The sequence below is a fragment of the Arachis ipaensis genome, chromosome B1, assembly GCF_059453495.1.
Source record: "Arachis ipaensis isolate K30076 ecotype BB chromosome B1, ASM5945349v1, whole genome shotgun sequence".
NCBI classification, from domain to species: Eukaryota; Viridiplantae; Streptophyta; class Magnoliopsida; order Fabales; family Fabaceae; genus Arachis; species Arachis ipaensis.
This window is the reverse complement of record NC_142436.1, coordinates 127,720,925-127,744,636: the sequence shown is the minus strand read 5'-3', so window position 1 is coordinate 127,744,636 and position 23,712 is coordinate 127,720,925. Positions and strand designations below refer to the sequence as shown.

The 23,712-nt window shown below is 37.6% G+C and overlaps 1 protein-coding gene and 4 non-coding genes across 5 annotated transcripts; 1 reads left to right on the top strand and 4 right to left on the bottom strand.

Moving 5' to 3' along the window:
• Positions 1–5,220: 5,220 nt before the first annotated feature.
• On the top strand, positions 5,221–6,870 carry LOC107610490 (uncharacterized). Its single transcript, XM_016312542.1, has 2 exons — positions 5,221–5,482; positions 5,528–6,870. The coding sequence occupies exons 1-2, from the start codon at positions 5,221–5,223 to the stop codon at positions 6,868–6,870; spliced, it is 1,605 nt and encodes a 534-aa protein (XP_016168028.1).
• Positions 6,871–15,267: 8,397 nt separating this feature from the next.
• On the bottom strand, positions 15,268–15,341 carry TRNAI-AAU (transfer RNA isoleucine (anticodon AAU)). Its single transcript has one exon. It is a non-coding gene; the product is annotated as a tRNA-Ile (tRNA).
• Positions 15,342–16,639: 1,298 nt separating this feature from the next.
• LOC148578327 (small nucleolar RNA snoR122) lies at positions 16,640–16,719 on the bottom strand. The gene has a single exon (XR_015904392.1). It is a non-coding gene; the product is annotated as a small nucleolar RNA snoR122 (small nucleolar RNA).
• Positions 16,720–17,041: 322 nt separating this feature from the next.
• Positions 17,042–17,128, bottom strand: LOC148578326 (small nucleolar RNA R44/J54/Z268 family). Its single transcript, XR_015904388.1, has one exon. It is a non-coding gene; the product is annotated as a small nucleolar RNA R44/J54/Z268 family (small nucleolar RNA).
• Positions 17,129–17,388: 260 nt separating this feature from the next.
• On the bottom strand, positions 17,389–17,461 carry LOC148578325 (small nucleolar RNA Z267). Its single transcript, XR_015904375.1, has one exon. It is a non-coding gene; the product is annotated as a small nucleolar RNA Z267 (small nucleolar RNA).
• Between the last annotated feature and the right edge of the window lie 6,251 nt (positions 17,462–23,712).

Genomic DNA, 23,712 nt, shown 5'->3' with positions numbered 1-23,712 from the left:
ATTTCTTTGATTAGATATTTTGAGTATTAGGAAAATAACTCATACAGCACAAGATTGATGAGAGAGGCCGTAAGCATCACAATTCAAATCATACTCCCAGTGTCCAGCATGAAAGAATTCGCTAATAATATACAACCTCCGAATTAAAAAAATGAAATTATAGTGGAGCAAGAATAATGACACAAATTAAAGAGGAAAAAGCCAAAAACACATAGCTTAAAATATCAGATTCAGTAAAAGACGACAAATAGTTGGTTCAGTGAAAAAAAAAATTATTAAACCCCACAATGTTACAAGACTCCCAGAGTGTAGCTTATAACACTTTGATAGTACTGATAAAAGGCAAACGTTGTGGTGTTGAGAGGTTGCCAATGCTGGGTATTGCTTATAACACATTCAAAATATTATCATATGCATCATGCCCAGTTCCTTCATATTATTTTCCTTTTCCTAACTAGGAGATTGATCAATTAAAATACTCACATAGGCAAGAGATGAATAGAAGAATGTTAATAAATCAAAATTGTCATACATAACCTTGATTAGATTGTCCTCTAAAAGCTTCTCTGCTGCAAGTAACTTTGCAATCCTTAACACCTGCGAAAACAGACACACACTTGGGTTACGACGTTGCTTCCTGCACCAGAATCTTCTTCGTGGAAGAGCCTATGTGCAATCTCACCTTCAAATCAATCTACATTGGAAGAGCACAATTTCAGAGAGATTGAAAATATTACCATTTTATTTACCTTAAAAGAATGAGGGTTTATATAATTTGTGTTTTGTTTTCTTCCTTTTTGAGTTTTCGTATGTGAATTTCAGGAAAATAGCTCTTCAGAGTTTAGCACTAGCTTCAGAGGTGATAATGAAAGGGGGTATGGTAATGTATTAAGAATTAATGTCACTTCTTTAGTTATATACATGACCATGATTTCCGTTATCTCCAATTATGCCACTTTAAAGATAGATGAGATTAATTACAATAGAGCTTCTAGATGAGAGATAGATGGCATTTCTCTACATTTATTCTTGAACAAAATAGATAAATCCCAAGAGCAGAGACATTGAGACATCAAAATCAAATCCAAAAGAGACTGGAAGAACAGATAGATGTATTTATCATTTATACAATTCAGATAATAGTACAGTTGGTATTTTTATGCATTTATTTTTGGTTCTTTTATCAAACCTTGAAATAAAAATATTATAATTTGGCATAGTTTAACTAAACAAATTGAAAAATAAAAAATGAAACATGCTTCATAACCAATAGGTACAGAAGAAATTGCAGATGAGAATAGAGGCTCAAGGAAAGTATTTGCATGATGTGTTAGAGAAAGCTCAGAGGACACTTTCCATGAAAGGTTCAGGTAGTGACCTAGAACCATCTTTTTACTCAATTGACCGAATTCAACTTTGTCTTGTCCAGTTTCATGGAAAACATGAACAACAAAGATAGCAAACAAAGTCTTAATAAAACTATTGTAGTCTTAATTTCATATAGGATACTAGCATCTAAAGTCTAAAGTAGTATTTATTTATTATGTTTATCTAAATTGAGATACTGAATCTTATTATTTAAAATTTAATTAAACTAATCCAATTTAGTTGATGTTTTATGAAAGAAATAAGATGATTATAACAAAGTCTTTGATTTTTCTTCCATGATTCAAATCCAAAACTTGAAAAATCAATAGATCAAAGTGACTACCAATTGGATGATGAACGTGTGCTCCTTAAACTGTTCTACATCGAAATGACCTAAGTCAATCTAGATTAATTAAACTTTACTATTATTTAATTAATTTAATGACAGTTAAATAAAAAGAAAAAAAAAGAATCTACTCGCCTCGAGATCCTAATTTGTGAACATTGAGGTATAATCTAACAAGGTAACATCTTACAATTCCTAGCACATAATCAGAATTTTTCTTTCCATATGATGAAGCAAGAGTTAAATACAAAATAAATACTATTTTTGTGAACAGATGATTAAAGATTCGGTCCTTTATGTTGGAAATTCTTCAACAAGAATCACATGACATATGCTCATCTTCACAAGTTAATTAGTGTTTTTTCTGGGAAGTTGTAGCTAACAAATAAAATGTGTAACTCTTCTAAATCATGATGTTAATTACAAAGATGTATGGATTGAATTGGCTTAATGTAGATCCCAAAAAATATTCTGTCAACAGTGAATAGTTGTTATTGATAGTAGTTTCGTGAGAGAGATCACGTTTGATGTAAAGGAATTATAAAATATTTTACACAAGATACATGATTTTCACTGAAATGGCATTTTTTAAATTTTAAAGTATTTACAAAAAGCTCACTTAGCCAAACATCTCAACATTATATTCACAACCGAAGATGCACCATGTTCATAGACATGAGTTATGCTTTTTCTCTAATAATGTCAACAACATTAATTCCAAAGCCAAAATCTTTGACACCAAATATTCCCTCAATTCTCCAAAATACTCTAACATAGTCTCAAAACAGAGAAATCCCAATAGCAGCAGGCATTGAGACATCAAATTGAAGTCCAAAGAATTTTGAAGAACAGCTAGATGTACTTATCACGTATAAGATTCAGATAATAGTATACTTGGTATTTTTATCAAACCTTAGAAAAAAATGGTACAATTTGGCATAGTTTAACAGAAAAAATTAAAAAATAAAACTAAAAAATGCTTCATAACCAATAGGTACAGGAGAAATTTCAGATGAGAATAGATGCTCAAGGAAAGTATTTGCAAGCTGTGGTAGAGAAAGCTCAGAGGTCACTTTCCATGGAAGGTTCAGGCAAAAATCTAGAAGCATCAAGAGCTCAATTGTAGGAATTCAACTCTAATTTTTCCAATTTCAAGGAAAACATAAACAACAAAGGTAACAAACATGGAAGGTTCAATTCAGTTTGACTTAACCAGCAAAAGAAGCTATGATCTTGTATCTGCAAGTGGTGGTGGATATGAAATTGAATCCAAATTCCTGTCATAAAGGCTATGATCATTTTGAACTATCATATGTTTTTTTTCTCTTTTATATTGTTTAACTAAAGTTACATATTAGGAATAAAGTTTATCTGATTCACTGCACAATATCTTTAATGATCTTAACGTCATGATAAAATCTTCATGAAAAACGAAACATTTATATTTATGATTGTACATGAGAGATAGATTAGATTAATTAAAACCAATCAAGTCTCATCACTTGAGACAGGAACAAAATAACAGACCGCAATTCATTCTTGCTAATCAACACACCCGTTTCAAGTAGTTAAGGTATGACAGAAACAGGATGGCGAACTAACCAGGGAACGGGAGAGGCCGCGATAGCTCAGGATGGCGCACAGTGGAGGGTGGCTCAACAGTTTCGTGCACGGCGGGCAGAGTACCCACGATCGGCAGCACCTTCGCGGTGGAGCAGCGACGGCAGCAGAATTCGCGCGCTACCAAGGACTCTAAGAGGGTTCTGCTTAATCTGGGGAAGAATGAATTAGACTTTATAGGAGAAATTAAAAAGGGGGAAAAGGAGAAATTGTTAACAAATCCTTCACAACCTTGTTTTGGAATAGCAGCAATGAGTGTGCTTCGCGGGCTACCGAGTACTCTTCGCGGGTTTTCTGCAAATTTGGGGGGAACCAACTCAGGTTTATAAGAAAAAAAGAGGGCAAAACAAAATTGATTTTAGATTGGATCCTCACCTGGCGGCGTTTTTGATAGAGTCGCCGCTGATGATCAGGCAAGCGAAGGAGTTCTGCTTCCCCAGCATGTTTTGCGGCGGCGAGGTGTGTGGCCTCCAGATCTTCGCCGCTATTTACCGTGCCTGGCATAGTCCTGGCGGCGTTTTTGATGGAGTCGCCGCTGATGATTGTGGCACGCGAAGGAGTTCTGCTTTCCCCAGCAAACTTTGCGGCGGCAAGATGTGTGGCCTCCAAATTTTTGCCGGTATTTACCGTGCCTAGCGTAGTGTACCATGCTTTCCCGGTCTGTTTTTTGTGTTTTGCCTATAAATAAAGTTATGGGTAATTTACTTTAATAAACCAAGTCCATTTTAATATTACACAAATTTTTTAAATTATAAAAGGCTATTTGAATGTCCCAAATTACATTTCTCTTAAATACGTACTAAATCAAATTCGTGGGATTCGAATTGCATGCAAATGAATTTCACGTATAAATCGAATCTAATGACTTCAAATTAAACAACCATACTAAATCGATACAAATGGATTCGATTTATATATGCTAGTAAATCGAATCCACTCCATTCGATTTATTCTTATACGTAGTTTTTTAGGTAAATCGAAGTCATTAGACTCGATTTAGTATGTATGACACTATATGATTAAATCGAATGCACTTAATTCGATTTATACATTACTGACATTTATAAATACGAGCTCAAAGTGAATTTTTCGCCATAGTGAGATTCACAATGGCTAATTATGAGAGTTTTGTAGCACTTGTGCACTATAGAGGGTCAATTAAGAAAAAAATGCGATCAGATATTAAGTTTATTGATAAGGACCCGCTGAGTATTTTTCTCAAACTTTCGACGAGTTTTACCAAATTTAAGAATACTATACTCTAGAAACTAGGTCTGCTTGGCGTCAAACGGGTAGAGAAGTTGTTCTATAGAATCCCGATATCCGTGTTACACGATGATGTGAAGTATGATTCATTTGTTATTAGCAGTGATGAGGATTTGCAAGTTCTGCACTATTGTCGTGGTCAGTTTTTCGAGGTGAAGACTCCGGAACTGTTGGCAAAGCTTGTGGATGTCGTATCTAGTTCTGGAGGTTCGAATCGGAATCCTCAATTCTCAGGACATCTAGCCTGCTCTAGTTCTATGCCTGTTGGTGCCTCGTCAGTTGCGCTGGTCGTTACACCCAAGGTAGTTTTAGTTGCTTCTCCTTCCTTTGCATTTAATCTGAACCATAGTGGTGATGCCGTAGTTAGTGAGATTGGACCATCAGGGGAGGTAGCATTTGCGATGCCCGGTTCTCCTGCAGTGGTCCCGGTCTTCGAAGAGGTTGGAGTACCCGATGGGGTTGAGGATGCACTGCATGATGATGATGATGTGAAGCCCGCCACAATAGCGGATGATAGTGACGATGACACACCACGGCCGACTCTAGTTATGGGTAGAGGAGCATCTAGTTCGGGTACTAATTAGTACCCCCCACACTTTTCAGCTTTGGACTTGGATGCCATGGTACCTCAAGGGGATCCGAGAGTACCTGTTGGCTTCGGGACTAGAGAGACACAGAATATAGGTGTTGTATCAGAATTTCAAGTTGGTCAGCAGTTTCAAGATAAAGAAGAAGTCGTGTTAAGCGTGAAGACTTATAGCATTTGCTGTGGGGTTGAGTACAAGGTATTTGAATCCGATAATTTCAAGTACTATGGCAAGTGCAAGGAGTTCGGCAGTGGGTGCATATGGCTCATTCAGGTTAGCCTCCAGCAGCGTAGAGGTATTTGAGAGGTAAAACGATACAATGGTCCTCACACCTGTCTAGCCACATCGATATCTAGTGAGCACAGGAAGCTTGATTATCATGTTATATCGGCCTTCATACTTCCCATGATTAGAGCTGATGCCACCGTCTCGATTAAGGTACTACAGAATGCCACGGATGCACACTTCGAGTTCAGGAGGGTTTGGATGGCTAAACAGAAAGCCGTGGCCCAGATTTATGGAGATTGGAAGGAGTCATACAATGACTTGCCACGATGGGTATTGGGTGTTCAGATCACGATGCCAGGTAGTGTTGCGGTGTTAAAGACGAGTCCTGTGCGAGTTAGTGGACAATTGGATGACTCTTCAGCTTATTGGACATTCCCACCGTGTATTGAGACATTCCGTCATTACAAGCCGTTGGTAAGTATGGACGGTACCCACCTGTATGGAAAATGCGGCGGTACACTGTTGGTCACGATTGCGCAGGACGGAAACTCCAACATCATTCCTATTGCATTTGCACTTGAGGAGGGGGAGAATACAAAGTTGTGGTCATTCATTCTATTTCACCTGCGGCAACATGTGACACCTCATCCGGGTATACTCGTCATATCAGACAGGCACAACTGGATAAAGGTTGCATTGGAAGCTTCCGACGGTGGCTGGCTTCTGCTTACTGTATATAGGGCTTTTTGCATCCGACACGTGGCTGCGAATTTCACGCTGAGTTTCAAGGGCAAGGATGCACGGAGGTTATTAGTGAATGCTGCTTATGACAAGACCGAGGTCAAGTTTCACTACTGGTTTGACATTCTCCATGCTGAAGATCCTGCTATGCGCAACTGGACTAATCGGATTGACTATGCACATTGGACCCAACATCAGGACGAAGGTCAGAGATTTGAGCACATGACTACGAATATATCTAAGTGTGTGAACTCAATACTGAAGGGTCTGAGGAACCTTCCAGTCTGTGCGCTGGTGAAGGCCACTTATGGGAGATTGGCCGAGCTATTCATTCAGAAAGGCAGAGATGCCGAGGCACAGTTAGGAACAGAGCAGCAGTTTAGTCAGTATCTTATTAAGGTGATCGAAGCAAATCTAAATTCCTCAAGGTGTTTCACCGTGACTATGTACGACAGGGACAACTTAGAGTTTACTGTGGTAGAGATCACTCCGACAAGGAGTTTTTCACTAGGCACATACAAAGTATCCCTCACCGACCAGACATGTGATTGTGGCTATTTTCAGGCACTTCATTATCCATGTCGTTATGCCTTGGCTTGCTGTGCATATGCACGCCTGGCCTGGTTCACCTACGTCCACGAGGTGTATCGCCTTAGCTTTGTGTTTGATGTTTATCGCATGGGGTTCACACCTCCAGTTCTGGAGGGATTTTAGCCGCCGTACGATGGTCCGACCGTCATACCTGATCTGGCCAAGAAATGTGCGTCTGAGGGGCGCCCCAGGACTACCAAGGTCCGGACTACCATGGACGAGCCCAAGAGATGTGGGCTTTGTAGACAGCCCGGCCACATACGTAGGAGGTGTTCCCAGGGAGGATTTACCATCAGTTCTGCATCTGCCAGTAATGTGTAGGGTTTAGGATTTAGTTTTTTTATAATGTTGTTTTTCAATTCATCTTTCAGTTCATGTTATTTTGAATATGGATGCTTTATGTTAATTTTGGTTTATTTGATCAATCCGTTTCACCACATATGGACTCGCGTTTTACTAAAGATACAACGTATAATGTGAAGGTACTAAACATAACTAAAATTGAATACATAACATAACGTGGAATATATGTTCTACTAAAGGGTCTTAATATTTATTCACAACATAAGAAAACAACAAACTAAAATACATAACTACCCGACATACATAACTAAAACTGAATACACAACATGGAATACATAAAACATGATGCTAAATAGTCGCTACTCAATCCTAAGAGTAGATGCAATCCAGTGAAGCAGCGTCGAGGACGCCTGACCCACCAGACTCTCTGTGCCAGAGGGACCTCGTCCTCGTCACCGTTACCGTTTTCGTCACCGTCTCCGGCCTGGGGGACCTCCTCCGGTGTGCCAGCTTGTGTTGTGGATGGACCGGGCTGCGATGTACTAGGTCTTGCGAATGGAGATGGGGTGTCTCGTCCAATGCAAATGTGTCGTCCACATGTCCGGAAGGAAGCTCATTCAGGTCCACATCAACCCGAGTCTGGGATCCAACTACCGGAGACCTACGACTGGCCAACTCATCCTCTTGCATGATCATGATGATCTCATCAAGGAAATGTGACCAACCAAACTCCACGCCAAGGCCCTGACTGCCCATTAACTCTGACAGCATCTGACCTGGGCTAATGTACATCTGATGCTCAGCCAGACTGTCACCAAATCCGCGACCAAGAACACCGCTGCCTGCGTTAGGTCCTCCACCCACTCCACCACAACTGTATACATGGCTCCCTCCTGCGTCACCTACAGCTCGCTGGCCCTCAATTCCCCTAAGATGACCATGACCAAAACCCCTGCTAAACTCACCTCCGCCACACCCACCACCTCTACCGTGGTGTCCCCATGAACCCCCTAAACCACCACCACCCCCGCTCCCACCACCGTTACCACCTCCTCCACCTCTATGATTGTCGTCGTCACCTCCGTCATCCGCGTTACCACCATCATCGTCCTCGCCACTACTGTCATCCTGCCTGCCTCTACCTTCGCATCGAGCTCCACCACGACCACGAACACGACCTATAGCTCCTCGCACTCTACGACCCCTCCCGCCTCGCCTACCACGACCCCTCCCCTCTATCCTATCGATGGCCTCCTCCAACCAAATCCATTCACGCTGGCTCGATCGTGTCCCTACATGCTGCCTTTGCGCAACCCGACGGTTGTCCAAAACATCTGGCATCTGGTCCATCGCAGGGACTCATCCAGGACCTCTCTGTATCACCTGCACTGGAATCGCATCTGCCCTGGGATCACCTAGGAGGAGCTCAAGCAACAAGAATCTCCTGCCGTATTGATACCACCAATCCAGGTACTCATGGGAAGGTCCTGGATCCGCAACCACGTCAAACTACAGCACATGCTGCACCCTATTGACCTAATAAAGTTGCCAACTCTATAGCGTATCAGGAAACCACGGATCTCTACCTCTCCCATCCTTCGACATTAGAAAATTTATGTTCAGGGCAGCACGAGGTCTACCCTGAACCCCACCACTACGGCAGCACCCGATCTACCAGATGCCACTTAATGACAATGAAATAGATCAACGCTGTTGTAGCCTTCCACAATGCCATATGTCGTGGCTCCAATATCTCGGGGTACACCACCTAAACAACATCTAGCAAGCTATACGGCATCCACAAGAACTGTTCATACGAGTATTTATCGTTAGTCACCATAACTAATAAAAGATGCAAACCCTAATTTAGTTATGAATAGATTGAGACCAAAAGATACTCACATCACCGGGTTGGAGTAAATCTATCCTAAGCCTCCAATGCGCAACAGAGGCCCCTTGTCGCTCAACGTGGGCTGATAATCAGACCATCTACCATGTTATTAAAAAGATGATGCATAATTAAAGGGAGAGTACCTGGACGCTAACGGCCAATGGAAGACATCAAATCCGTTTGGCTAGAAACTAGGGAACCTCTAGAAGATCCTCGACTGGAGGAGCTGCAGTAGACCGGACAACTTGACGATATTTTTGTTCACCACACGGCACATGCACTTGAATAGTCATGACAGTGCAGTAGACCCCCATCTATACTGACCCATGTCCTCTAGCCTAGCGACATAGGGTAGCCAACGAATGTGGAGGCAGGCGGGTACCTGACTTATCCTCGAACAGCTGTGTGGATAGAAGCATCATGATATAGGTACGGGATATTTCCTAACCGTCTCATCGTCTGCCTTCTGCGGCAGCTCACTAAATGTCTCCTGAAACCATGTACACTTCACTGTGAACTTGTCAATGCAGTTCACAGGAGGAAAAACACCCAACAGCTCCTCAAACCATACCTACGCCAAGCGACCCCCCTTGATATGTCACGCAAAGTCCGTAAGACATCCATTGACATACTGACCGTCGATCAGGTGCCCTAGATGGTATGCTACATCTTGGAGCGTGATCGTGCACTCCTCGAACAACATGTGAAAAGTATGCGTCTCAGGCCGCCATCTCACCCTGAATGCGCTGACCAATGGCTCGTCCAGTCGAAACCATGTCTCGTTCAGTATTGCAAGATGGAATAAACCAGCCATCTGCAAGTACAGAATGATCCTATCGTCCAATGGCATATCGTGTTGCCGTCTCATGCTGGTGATGCATCGATTGGCTGTACAACAATAGAAAATTCCTTATCACAATCGTCACAATACAATTTCCAATGCATGAAATTCTGAAAACGATAAACATTGCATGCTCTAACTTTAAAAAAAAGGGTTCACCAAAGCATATAGTCCCACACGTTTACACAGAGAATACAAAGGATTAAAAAACTGAAAAAATCTAACATATCCTACATTTCTAATCATAATTATCTAACTCAAAAAATTATAGTTTTAGAAAATATTTATATTAATTTTTTCAAAAAACTAAAAAAATTTATAGCTATCACTACTCATCAAGCAAGTCTCGTTGAATACAAGACTAATAACTTAAAAAATCTAACATATCCTACTATCCTAAACAACCTTCTTTGGTACCATTTCAAGTTATCAAAATCTAACCACCTAATAGCTTACTACTTCTAATATGCACATGTATTAACATCACTAGAATACTCTAACTAACTACCACACGATTTATGTTAACATTAATAGAACGACTAATCTATGTTTAAAAAAGAAAAATTTGTTCACTAACCTCGAGGTGGATGGTGCCAGCAATATGCACGACTCCATCTAGCCGATATAGACGATTTGCGTCATCCTCTATGTGTTCAGCTTCCAATATTCCAGGGCTGCTTTCCGATGATTTCGGATCTGGGTGGTGGGGTTGGATGTGGGATTTGTATGTTTTGTAGTTCGAATGAATGAAATTCGATTTGTATATATAATCATTTTTACCATAAATCGAATTCATTGGATTCGAATTGCTTGAGAGATGTTTCGCATGTAAATCGAATCTATGGGTTTAGATTTACCATGGGCTTCTCTTCACGTCTATAGATCGAATTGAATGGATTTAATTTACTAGCATATATAAATCGAATCCATTTGTATCGATTTAATATGGTTTTTTAATTCGAAGTCACTAGCTTCGATTTATACGTGAAATCTATTTGCATGCAATTCGAATTCCATGTCTTTGATTTAATACGTATTTGGGTAAATCAAATTTATTAAATTCGATTTATATAAAAATACAACTTGGGACATTCAGATGACCTTTTACATTTTGGGGGATCTGCGTAATATTGAAATGCTATTGGTTTATTAAAGTAAATTGCCCTAAAGTTATCGTCAAAATATTCTTGTCACAAAAAGATAATCTTTTGTAAACATTAAGTTAATTTTGTTTAGAATAATGTTATATGACTAATAAAATTTATTATTTTTAACTAATATTTTGCTAATTAAAATATTTTTATACTAAATTTTAATACTATAAAAATAAAAAATTAGTCTAAAATATTGAATAATATTGATAAAAAGTATTAGCTCATTAATATTTTTTTTTTATCTAAGATAGAACTTATTCATTCCTTATGAAAGCTTAATACATTAGAGTGGTACAATAGCATAAAATCATGCAAATGAGAGATACCCACATAAATAAAATATTGTCTAAAAATTAAACAATATTTCTCGTAGTAAACATTAATTTTCAGTTTGTCTCTCATACTCTTTCGTGAACTCGATGGCCGAGGAGAGAATGAAGTCAACTAGCGTTTCTTTCTCTTAGAAGATTAGGAGGTTCCAAATCTGTCAAAGTTTTTAAAAAAGGGTAGCTGCCAATCGAATGCTTTTCTTTTAAATGGATCGTCTTCTTGTCTCTAAAATCATGTTGAACCATCTTTGCCAAAGCTGTTCCGACCAATCTACACAAAGGTAGGGGCCCATTTCCATTTTACTCCACACCAATTTATTTTTTGGATATTCAATTGGGGCACACATCAACAATATAGTAGGAATTCTACTCTATTGAGGTGTGACCATGTGAGAAAACCTTTATGAAATACTTTTCAGAGAAAAACTCGGATCTTTGGAGGATAGCGAAGCTTCCATAATAAACTTCAAAATATTTTTTCTCTACACTGTATCGGCTACTGGTCTTCTGGTGGATAAAATTTATGGAATGCAATTCTATAACCTTAAGCTACCGTGTACTTGCCACTTCTCTCATCCTTCTAGGTTACTGCATCTTCCTCTTCTTCTGAAATTTGTGTTAGCAAAATTTTGTTTGCAATCTATGCTCCAAAATTATTTCTAATTAAATCTTCATTCTATTGTCTATTGTTAGTGATTAGTTGGATAATCCATTAAAAATCAAATTTTGTATTGCTCTACCTATTAGTTGATATAGGACCTATAAAATGAATAATCCATGAGTCTTCAAATATTCTAATTTAGTTGCCTATTTCAATCTGCCATTGTAGTCCATCTTTTAAGATTTTTTGCCATTCTAAAATGCTTCCTCAGGTCCAAGAGGGATTTTGACTTGGTGTTGCCCTTAGAAAAGAGGAATATCAAAAATACTTGCTCTTGTATAGTCTATTGATCAGAGAATCAGGTTTTGTCAGAGTCCTCCAGCTTTGTTTAACCAACATAGCTAAATTAAAAACTTAGATCCTTAAAACCCAACCTATCCGACTTTTTAGCGCGACACATAACATCCTAACTCACCCATTGTAATTTTCTCTCTAAGCAAACCCTTTTACCCCCCCTTCAAAAGTTTATGGTACTTTTTTGGATACCTTTTAGTAAGGTGTCAAGAAGTTTAAAACATCTAAGAGTATAAATAGGTACTACAGTTGTGATGAGCGGATATTTTATACGCTTTTTTGCATCACTTTCATATAGTTTTTAGTAGTATTTAGTTTTTATTAAGTTTTATAGGTTTTAGTGTTAAATTCATATTTTTGGATTCTACTATGAGTTTTTGTATTTTTAACAATTTCAGAAATTTTCTGGCTGAAATTGAGGAGCTGGAGCAGAAGTCTGATTCAGAGACAAAGAAAGCACTGTAGATGCTATCTGGATCTGACCTACCTGCATTCGGAAGAGTTTTTCTGGAGCTACAGAAGTCCAAATGGAGCACTCTCAACGGCTATGGAAAGCTGATTTCTAGAACTTTCCAACAATGTATAATAGTCTATACTTTGCTTCGAATTAGAAGGCCCAAAATTGGCGTTCAACGCCAGCCATCTGACCAATTCTGGCATCTAGCACCAGTAAGGGATTCCAAGCTGGAGTCTAACGCCCAAAAAGGTGCCAGGATTGGAGTTCAACACCCAAGGAAGCCTAAGAACATAGATTTCATCAAAGCTCAGCCCAAACACTCACAAAGTGGGCCCCAGAAGTGGATTTTAGCACTAGATAGACTGTTTTACCCTTACTGGTCACTAGTTTAGTATTTAAAGTAGAAGATTACTCTTTGTTAAACATCTTCAGCCCTATTTTCGTTTTTACTATTGTATTTTACTTTCAGTATGAGTTTCTAAACCTCCTAGGTTGAGGGGAGGAGCCTTGCTGAGTCCTATGAATTAATAAAAGTATTACTGTTTCTCTTCGATCTGTGTTTGATTAATTCTAAGATGTGTGTTCGTTCTTCATCACTATGAATGTGTTGAACTGGCATAAGGTTATCACATTCTACATAGGTTCAGAGTGTGTTTTTCATCGGACAATGATGAACCACCAGCTTGAATACACATCTCTCAGACGGCTAATCCACGACTTTGTTGGGGACTTCTCGAGACATCAGTTCAGCCGATTTACGGGGAGATTAGGGTCTCTGTGGTAGAGGCTAGAACCTAAGGTGCAATATCCTCCGATCCGGAATATTCAACATTGTCTGTGGCGTTTTGAGTAGGATCTTCGAGGAGAATGAAGTGCAGAAGCTTCACCCTCAATCAGAATGGATCCGCACTAAACCTAGGGTTCAGATCTGGAGGAGTATTGGCAGCTGCTCAAACCAGTGTCAATCACATACATCCTGCCATTGAAGAAATAACTCACAAGCAAAGGAAGTAGTAATACCATAGTTAATTTAGAAAGACAAAGCAACTCCAATCCTCAACTATATTCCTATCGCTCTTTTCACAGTTTACACAACTTCTGAGTTCTAATTACTCTTTTTTTTACTCCATTTAATTCCTTATTCCTGCATCCAAATATTTGATATAAAAAATAATTTATACTAAGTTAAATCAACTCCTTCTGATCTGCCTGACTAAGACCTGCAGGATAACCATAGATTGCTTCAAGCCACAATTCTCGTAAGATCGACCCTAACTCGCTCAGGTATTACTTAGACAACCCAATACACTTGTTAGTACTGCTGTACGAGAGTGTGGAGTTCGTACGCACCAAGTTGCCACAACCTTTTATCAGCACTTCTTTGTTACTGATTGATAATAGAAGTCTCTTTTATGCTTGTAACTTCTTCTCCACTTTATCCTTGATGTAATCAAAGTTTTCCTCTTCAAACTCAATTATTGCCAGTAAACCTAATATTTATTGTGGTTTTCAATATTTAAAATTTGTAGAATCTGTGCCAAAATATCCCGAATATGGTTTAGAGTATTTCTATTAAAAAAATTAATAATTTTAAAATATTTACAATTTGGCCGCTGATTTTACTATAATCATCCAAAACTCAAATATTAGTTTATTCTAGCCAAAACTGAAAACATATCTTATAAATATGTATATTTAGATTTTTTTTTCTATCGCTATAAACTAAAGCATGCCATGTTTTTACTGGGTTTGATTAACATAAAAAAAGATGCATATATCTAAAGGTTCACACTCAAATGCAGTATAAGAAGGTACATAACATACAGAATAAATAATAATAAAAAAATCCACAAAACAATATTTATTTTTTCTTCTGTATTTTTGCACATTTTTAATATGTATCAAAATAAGCACCATTTCTAAAGTCAAGGATAACATTAACAGAGTTATCAACCCAAGTTATACAAAAAGAAAGGAATATACAGGTGTGCAAGTGCAACTTTTTTTTACCCCTTCCCACCGTGTATAATCTTATATTTTAGCGGTTATTGTGTAGGGACATTTTATGATAATTATCCTATGCTAAAGTAATTTTCATATATATTGAGAAAATAACAGCAAAACTTAGATAAGACAAGATAAGAGTAATAAGGACTAGTGTAAGTATAACAAAGAGAAAAGTTCCATTGACTCCTAAGATTACTAACTTACATCAAGTCATTAATATTACTCTCCTAGTCTCCTAATTGTGAATGTTCTTCTTAGAAACTGAGAGACCTGAAATAGTTGTTAGAGTAATGTGTATCAAGTTATTAACAAGCCAATGCAATGATGAACTATACTGTTCAACAAAGACACGCGACAAACTTGAAAGATATGTTGTGTTGTCATATAAAGTTACAATGATTCAAAGGACACAAAAATTGCTTTCAATGATTCTCCAATGTTAGTTCACCAAATTCAAAAGTTAGAAGATATTCCCTTCCCACTGCTGAAAGTTAATGAATTTCAAGCTATTGTCAACATTTGAGGGCGAAGGGGGAGATAATGGAAAAGGAAAAAAAGATAAAGAAGATCAAAAATTAAAATTTGGCCCATGCAGGTCTCGAACCTGCGACCTTCGCGTTATTAGCACGACGCTCTAACCAACTGAGCTAATAGGCCATTTGTTGTTAATAAACGAGAATGTTTTATATAACACATAACAATGCAACGTTAAGAAGAATTCTTGCTATCAAATCAAACATATCATCTTATAGATTTATTCACAATTTCACATTCCCATGTATCTCAGTCATTTATGAGCAAAGGATTTATTTAACATTGTGGGTTTGTAACAATCTTTCTGTAAGAATTAGAGGGCACGTGGGGAACTAAAGCCAATTTACATGATCTTAATTGCTTTTCAAGGCTGTGTTATGTTGGACTTGTTCGTCCTGCCCTAACATTCTCCTTTCGTGTATATATGATCTCTTGCCATTGATTTTCTTTTTAAGTTACATTTGAAATCACATTTAACAAAATCATAGGAAAATTAATTGAAAAATTAAAATTTTAGCATAGCAAGAATGTAGTCCACATGCGATCAATGGCTAGAAAAAGTTCCAATGGCAATTTCAAAATAAAAAATAATTTATTACCCTAATCCGGCTGTTTAACTAATGTGTCACTCTTTCTTAAATTTATTACTAAATTGTCACAATTTTCAGATTATTTATTTATATGCCATGGTGTATGGCACAATGATAATTTTGGAGTTGAAAAAATGAACACTCTTCCATATGTTCTAATTTCCTATCCTCCACGATCAACACCAGACCTCTTCCGTCTCAGAGTCTCCGGTCAAGAGACTGCTATTATCACCTCTGCCACCACCACCAACACCACCCTCTTCCATCTATCCATCTCCCTCCACTCTCAATTTGTTATTTTTTACAATTATTTACTTTTTAAAGTTCTAGATGTGATATTAATTTTTACTTGTATTTTATGGTGATAGTTTGAGATAGTAGTAAGAGATATTGGAAAACCCGTGGTTGCGGTGATTGTTGTTGAGTTGAACAAGTGATCAATCATGTAAAGAACTAGTGAGCCAAGATTGTTGCAACAGATTACAAGCCTTCATTAATAACAAAATAGATTGGTTTATTTCATAAGATTCTTTTGGAGCCCAACTCTGGTCAGACTTCAACAAAAGCAATCTTCAAATCTCCGTTCTTAGTTACAATCATCAGGCTTGTATCACATTGAATAGCAGCTCCATCCATGGCTCTTTTGCTAGTCATCCTTGGCACCAAAATGCTCAGAAGAAACCAAACACCAAAATGATCTCCAACATGGTTAGAGAAAACAACAATGACTTCACCAAGGAAGAATAAATCAGATGAATGTAAGCAGGAGTGAGCTAACAACACATGCAAATAACAAAGATCAGTAAAAAGATTTAACTATATAAGATGGATGGCCTCAGAGGTAGTGACAATCTAAGATTTCATCAGATACATATATCTGATAATACGTGCAATAGAATACATCATTGGCCAAACCATTACACAAGTATAATTTGAAAATTGATTTAAAAGTTAAAACAATGGGTTCTTCAATAGAGTAAAAGCAATAACATACATATGTTGAAAAACAAAATAGATTTGAACATCAGGTTCATTGACAAATGAAAAGTCAACAGAAAATTACACATTAGGGAACAAAATAAATAAACACACATAGCCATAACCATATCCATAAGAAAATGAGTTATACACTGATAGTTACAAAGGATGCAATATTAAATCAAAATGCTTAATCCCTAAATAAAACAAAGGGCTAATACGAAAAATATAATAACAGATTGTAGATTTTATATGAACGCATCAGAGAGATTCCCATTTTAGACTAAGTCATCACTCTCCTTCGAGTGCTGATGTCCCTGTCTATTTGTCATCATTTGCGAATAGAAAGAAATACTGCATTTGCAAGCTTAAACATGGATTTTTCACACAATACCTCAGAGAAATAATTATAATTCAAGCAGAGAAATAATAAATGAAAAGAAAAAAAAAAACTTGAACTTCAATTCTTCACAAGTAGAATGCCAGTTTCAATTTTTAAAAATCCGTAACGCAGAATATGCATTGCTAAATAGATTAAAAAATAGAGCTTCCTATTCCGAGGTGTGGAAAAAGGGGGAAAAACAAAATAGTGAAAGAAAAAGCGGGTGCCTCAGATCAAAGTTGATATCATAGAATTAAATCTCGAAGTATATTTAACACCATCACTGGCACATGTCACGGGAACAAAATAATGTTGCGATCGAATAATAAACATTTGTTGTTAAATGTAAAACCACGATACTAGTGATCTTTTCCCCTGGTAATAAGGGGTGAAATTAGAGACGGAGATGAAGAATAAAAACAGGATTGAAAGAGAAACCAGTAATGAAGCTCAAGCAAAATCCTTGACGGCTTTTGGTTCTGCCCTACATCGTTAGGGATTTCAGATTCTCGGATTTATAGGAGAGAGAGAGAGAGAGAGAGAGAGAAATTAGGGTTTCAGAAGGGGGCGCGTTAAGTTGTTATGCAGCAGTTTCCTTTTGTTTTTCTTATCTTAGTAGGGAACTTGGGTTGGGTCCAAATGGCAATAGAAAATGAATCGTTAATTAACTAGGCCTGTCAACAACAATCAGCTTAATGGATAGCCCACATAAAAAAAGAACAACATGATGGAGGAAATTCTTTGGGCTCTGCCCCTTCCTTTTACTGAAAAATTTAAAGTGAGTTTGAGAAGTAAGAACTTCTTTTATTTGAACAAAAAACTGATCTTTTGAAAAAAAATCTTTATTTTAAACTCAATTTGATAGTTTAAAATGATTTTAGCATATTAGTGAAATCAAGTATGCTATGTATACATTAAAATTAGTCACTAAAATCAACTATTATTATAAATTACATGTTAAAATACAAGATACACATTAAATGTTACTTAACAAAATCGTTTAGCTGTAGTTTGTTAGTTAGTTTCAAGTAGTTAGCATAATTCAGCAAGTGGTAGAGTTAGTTAAAGCTAATTGAGATATTTATTAGAGTAGGTTATCAGGTTCAGTGGTTGCATAATTAGCTAGGTGTACACATGTGTATATAAGACAAATGAGCCTACAGTGAATGATGAGTTTTGCCATTTACTGATTTAGCTTCTATCTTTCAAATTTCTCTTCTCTGATCTCCCAATTTCACACACTCTCAAGCTACTCTTGCGGCACCTTCAACATGGTGCGGTGAGCGTAGACCCTAAGAGGGTAGCGTGTGTGACGAACAGAGGATTGAGGAATATGAGAGGTTGAATCTCTACACCTATTCTCTAATCTTGCAAATCGAACAAGATTGGACAGCAATGGCAGAACCGTATAATAACACATCTTCTGGTATTGATTTGCATGCATTGAGTAACGTGCTGAATCAAATTGCTTCGATCCAAGCACAAATCACATGAAATAGTCTCAGTTCGAATCAAGATTTGTCAAGTCCCTATTACCTGCATTCATCAGAAAGTACTAGTATTCCTCTCACTTCAGAAGCTCTAGACAGAAAGAACTACAGTTCTTGGAGTAGATCTATATTGTTAGCATTAAGTGCAAAGAACAAATTGAAGTTTATAGATGGTAGCCTAGCAAGACCAGAGAAAAATGATAGTCTATATGAATCTTGGCAAAGATGCAACACTTATGTGTTAGCATGGATCAATCTTTCATTGAGCTGTAGCATTCGTCAATTGGTGATATGGAATAGCATAGCAAGTGATCTATGGAATGAATTGAAGCGGTGGTACTACCATGGTGATAGATTTCGAGTGGCCGAGCTGTATAAGGAGTTATACACAATCAGACAAGGAGATATGGACGTCACAATATATTACACCAAGCTGAAGTCAATTTGGGAAGACATCAAGAACTTCAGATCAATCCCGTCATGTGAGTGTGGAACAAGATGTTTGTGCTCCTTGGGAATCATCAGGCAGTATAAGGTGGAGGATCAGGTAACACGATTCCTAAGAGGATTGAATGACCAATACTCATGCGTAAGGTCCCAAATCATGTTAATGGATCCACTCCCTGGCATCAACAATGTGTTTTCACTACTCACACAGCAAGAAAGGTAGAATCACAGCCTTGAACCTATCTCAGACCCAAAGTTGCTCGCATATTCTACTTTTAACTCAAACACTACAGTCTATAATCAAGGTAGAGGGAGAGGTAGAGGTAGAGGAGGTAGGTATCAAGCTAGTGCAAGGGGAGGGGGCAAAGGCAAACTACATTGCTTATATTGTGAAAAGTTGGGGTACACTGTTGAAACATGCTATAAGAAGCATGGCCTTCCACCACACTTAAGGCAAAAGTATGGTGGAGAAGCTGCTGTAAATGCCATGACCACATCAGACATTGAGATAGAAAATGAACAACTCAGTTCACAGTTGGGAGAGATTGAGAATGTCAATTTTGGATTTACTACAGAACAAAAAGAGGCTTTACTAGCTTTACTACACAAGCAGGAAGTAAAGAATATCCATAGTGCAAATCAAATTGTGACATTACCATAGTCACAACCTCATCAAGGTAATTTGGTACACATATTGCATTTTAAAACCAATGTGACAGATTTAAGGATTTCAAACAAAAAGTGCACTTCTTGGGTAATTGACACTGGGGCTACAAATCATGTGTCATATGCGCTTGAAGATTTTAAAACCTATTATCAAATAGATCCAATTCTTGTAAAATTGTCAAACGGTTCTTACACCACAAGAAATACAATTGGAACTATTGTTTTCTCTGAAAAATTGTATCTTGTCAATGCATTGTATATACCATCCTTCAATTTCAAGCTTATTTCAGTTTCAAAATTCATTGCATCCCTGCATTGCACTATGAGATTTTCTGAAAAATTGTGTGAGATTCAGGACTGCAACTCCAAGAGGATGATTGGCAAAGCTGAGGTTGCTGCAGGTCTTTATACACTGAATACAGATTAGTTAAACCTCACACAATCATGCATCACAAATATTCAAAAGTCATCCGATAATAACACCTGGCATCTTAGATTGGGACATCCATCCTTACGTAACATGAACACAATAAAAAGGAACTACAATTTCATTAATTGTAATAATGTTGATGTACCTTGTAACGCTTGTCATTTAGCAAAGCAAAGAAAACTCCCTTTTCTAGCAAGTAATAAAATTTCAGAACATTGTTTTGAACTAATTCATGTTGACATATGGGGTCCTCTCTCAACTCCCTCAATTGAGGGTCACAAATATTTTTTGACTATTGTCGATGATAAATCAAGGTATACTTGGGTTTATTTCATGAAAGCCAAATCAAAAGTCTTCATATTTGTTACAATCTTTTGTCAATTTGGCTAAAACTTAATTTGGTGAAACTGTTAAAGCAATTCGCAGTGACAATGGGCCAGAATTTATCATGTCTACATTCTATGCTTCAACTGGCATCATTCATCAAAGGACATGTGTTGAAACCCCTCAACAAAATAGAATTGTTGAGAGAAAATATCAACACATTCGTGCAGTAACTAGAGCCCTAATTTTTAGTCAAACTTGCCACATTGTTACTGGAATTATGTCATAAAACATGTAATTCACCTAATAAATGTCATTCCCTCTACATTCTTAGATAATTAAACACCTTATCAAGTTTTGTATTAAACCTTATCTTCAATTTCAGATTTGAAAGTGTTTGGATGTTTGGCATATGCCATCACTGTCTCTGCTGGTAGAAAGAAACTGGATCCCAAGGTAAGGAGGTGTGCCTTCTTGGGATTCAGGGAAGACACCAAAGGATTCGTGCTTTTAGAATGATTTCAAATCAAATGTTTCTTTCAAGAGATGTAAAATTTTATGAAAGTTTATTTTTCTTTCACACCTCATGCACACAACAACACTCATAAAAAATTACAAGTGATCAAACAACATTTGCAATACATGACCCATTCACTTATCATTTTGAGAGCCCTCCGATACAATTTACTTTTCCCCCAAATGCACAAGATAGCATCGTGCATTCACACACTCCCAGCAGCACAACACACCCGCACACACCAGCTACACCGGCTACCTCCACGTCAAACACTCCATCTCTCACACACACTATGGCTGAATCCACTTCAGCTAGCTCTAACACCACTGGCCATGCATCAGCATCTCATTTAGATAAGCAGGCTTCACATATCATTTCTCTTCGAAGATTCACCATAGAAAAGAAACAACCATCATACCTATCAGATTTTTAGTGTATGAGCATCTCTACAACTTCACTCAAAAAATATCCCATCTCACAGTTTTTATCCTACCATGCACTTTCACCATCACATAAGGCATTCTCTTTGGCCATCTCCACCGACAAAGAACCCAAGCACTATGAGGAAGCTGTATCTGATGCGAACTGGAGGAAAGCTATTGAAGAAGAATTAAATGCACTGCAGCATCTCCAAACTTGGCACTTTACAACTCTTCCACCACACAAGAAAGCTATTGGCTATAAGTGGATCTTCAAACTTAAACATAATCCAGATGGCACCATTGATAGGTACAAAGCCAAGTTAGTGGCAAAGCGATTCACACAAGTTCCGAGAATTAATTATCTGAACACTTTCAGTCCAGTCTTAAAGCTCAATACTCTACGAGTTGTCCTTGCTTTAGCTGCTGCAAAAGGTTGGTTTTTAAAGTAAATCGATGTTAATACAGCCTTCTTACATGGTGATTTGGAGGAAGAAGTTTATATGCAAGTTTTCCAAGGCTTGAATGTACCCCCAAAGTCTGTTTTCAAGTTAAACAAGTCCCTATATGGACTCAAACAAGTCAGCTGGCAGTGGAACAACAAGCTCAAGTCTGTTCTCCTTGAGCATGATTACTTGCAGTCGAAATCTGATCATAGCCTATTGATAAACCAATATTTTATGGTTTATCTTGTGCAAAATTGAGTGGATTTTATCCACTATTCTCACACTTATTCATAAAATTCGCATGTTTTACATTTTCCTTCCTAATTTTGTGCTGTGATTGAAAACATGCTTATTTGGCCTTAAATTTGCTATGTTTAATCCTCTCTTATTACCATCCGATGCCGTGATATGTGTGTTAAGTGATTTCAGGGTTTATAGGGCAGGAATGGCTTAGAGAATAGAAAGGAAGCATGCAAAAGTGGAAGGAATACAAAAAATTGAAAGAATTGCTAAGTTGTCAAGCCTGACCTCTTCATACTAAATCGATCATAACTTGAGCTACAGAGGTCCAAATGAGGCGGTTCTAGTTGCGTTGAAAAGCTAACATCCGGGGCTTCAAAATGATATGCAATTTGCCATAGTTGCCATGCAGTTAGGTGATGCGCACGTATGATGTACGCGTACGCGTGACACGCGCAGAAGACCATTGGCGCGTACGTGTGACGTACGCGTACGCGTGACGTGCGCCACGTGCAGAAATTGCAGAAAACGTTGAGGGCGATTTTGAGCTGATTTTTGGCCCAGAAAACACAGATTAGAGGCTGCAGGGTGGGGGAATCATTCATTCATTCACACAACTTTTCATTCACATAATTTTAGGTTTTAGATGTAGTTTTATAGAGAGAGATGCTCTCTCCTCTCTCTAGGTTTTAGGGTTCTTAGCTTTAATTTTTCTCAATTTCAGATTTCTATTTTACTTTAATTTAGTTTTCTTCTACTCTTATTAGTTCTAGAACTTTAGTTTATCTATTTCTCTTGTTGGCTTATTTATTTTCCCAATTTAATTTATGAACCCTTCATGTTAGATTCAATTTCCTATTTAATGCAATTTGAGGTATTTCATGTTTATTGCTTCTTGCTTTATTTGTTATTATTGATGCTTGCAATTATTGGTTGTTTAGATTTATTATCTCTTATTAATTTCTATGTTTTTATGTTATGCTTTTCAAGTGCTTGATAAAATGCTTGGTTGGATTTTAGTATAGATTTCTCTCCTTTTGGCTTTGGTTGAGTAATTGGAGACTCTTGAGTTATCAAACTCCTTTGTTGATTGATAATTGAAAGTTGCTAATTGATTTGGATCCCTCTAAAGCTAGTCTTTCCTTAAGAGTTGACTAGGACTTGAGGAATCAAATTGATTCATCCACTTGACTTTTCTTCATAGTTAGAGGTTAACTAAGTGGGAGCAATGGACAATTGATGTCACAATTGATGTCACACAATAAAAGACAAGTAAACTTGTAGGAAGATAGCTCATGAAAGCAGGGAACATAGAATCAAGCATTGAACCCTCACTGGAAGTGTATATGCACTCTAATCGCTCAAGTGTCTAGGGTTAATTCACTCTAATCTCCTCTAGTCATGCTTTCTAAAACTTTGTTCTTCATCTAACCAATCAACAAATATTTAATGTACAACTACAAACATCATGAGGTCTTTTCAAGGTTGTAATGGGGCTAAGATAAGGGTGAGGCTATAGGTATGGCCAAGTGAGCTATAATATGAATCTTTGACTAACCTAAGTT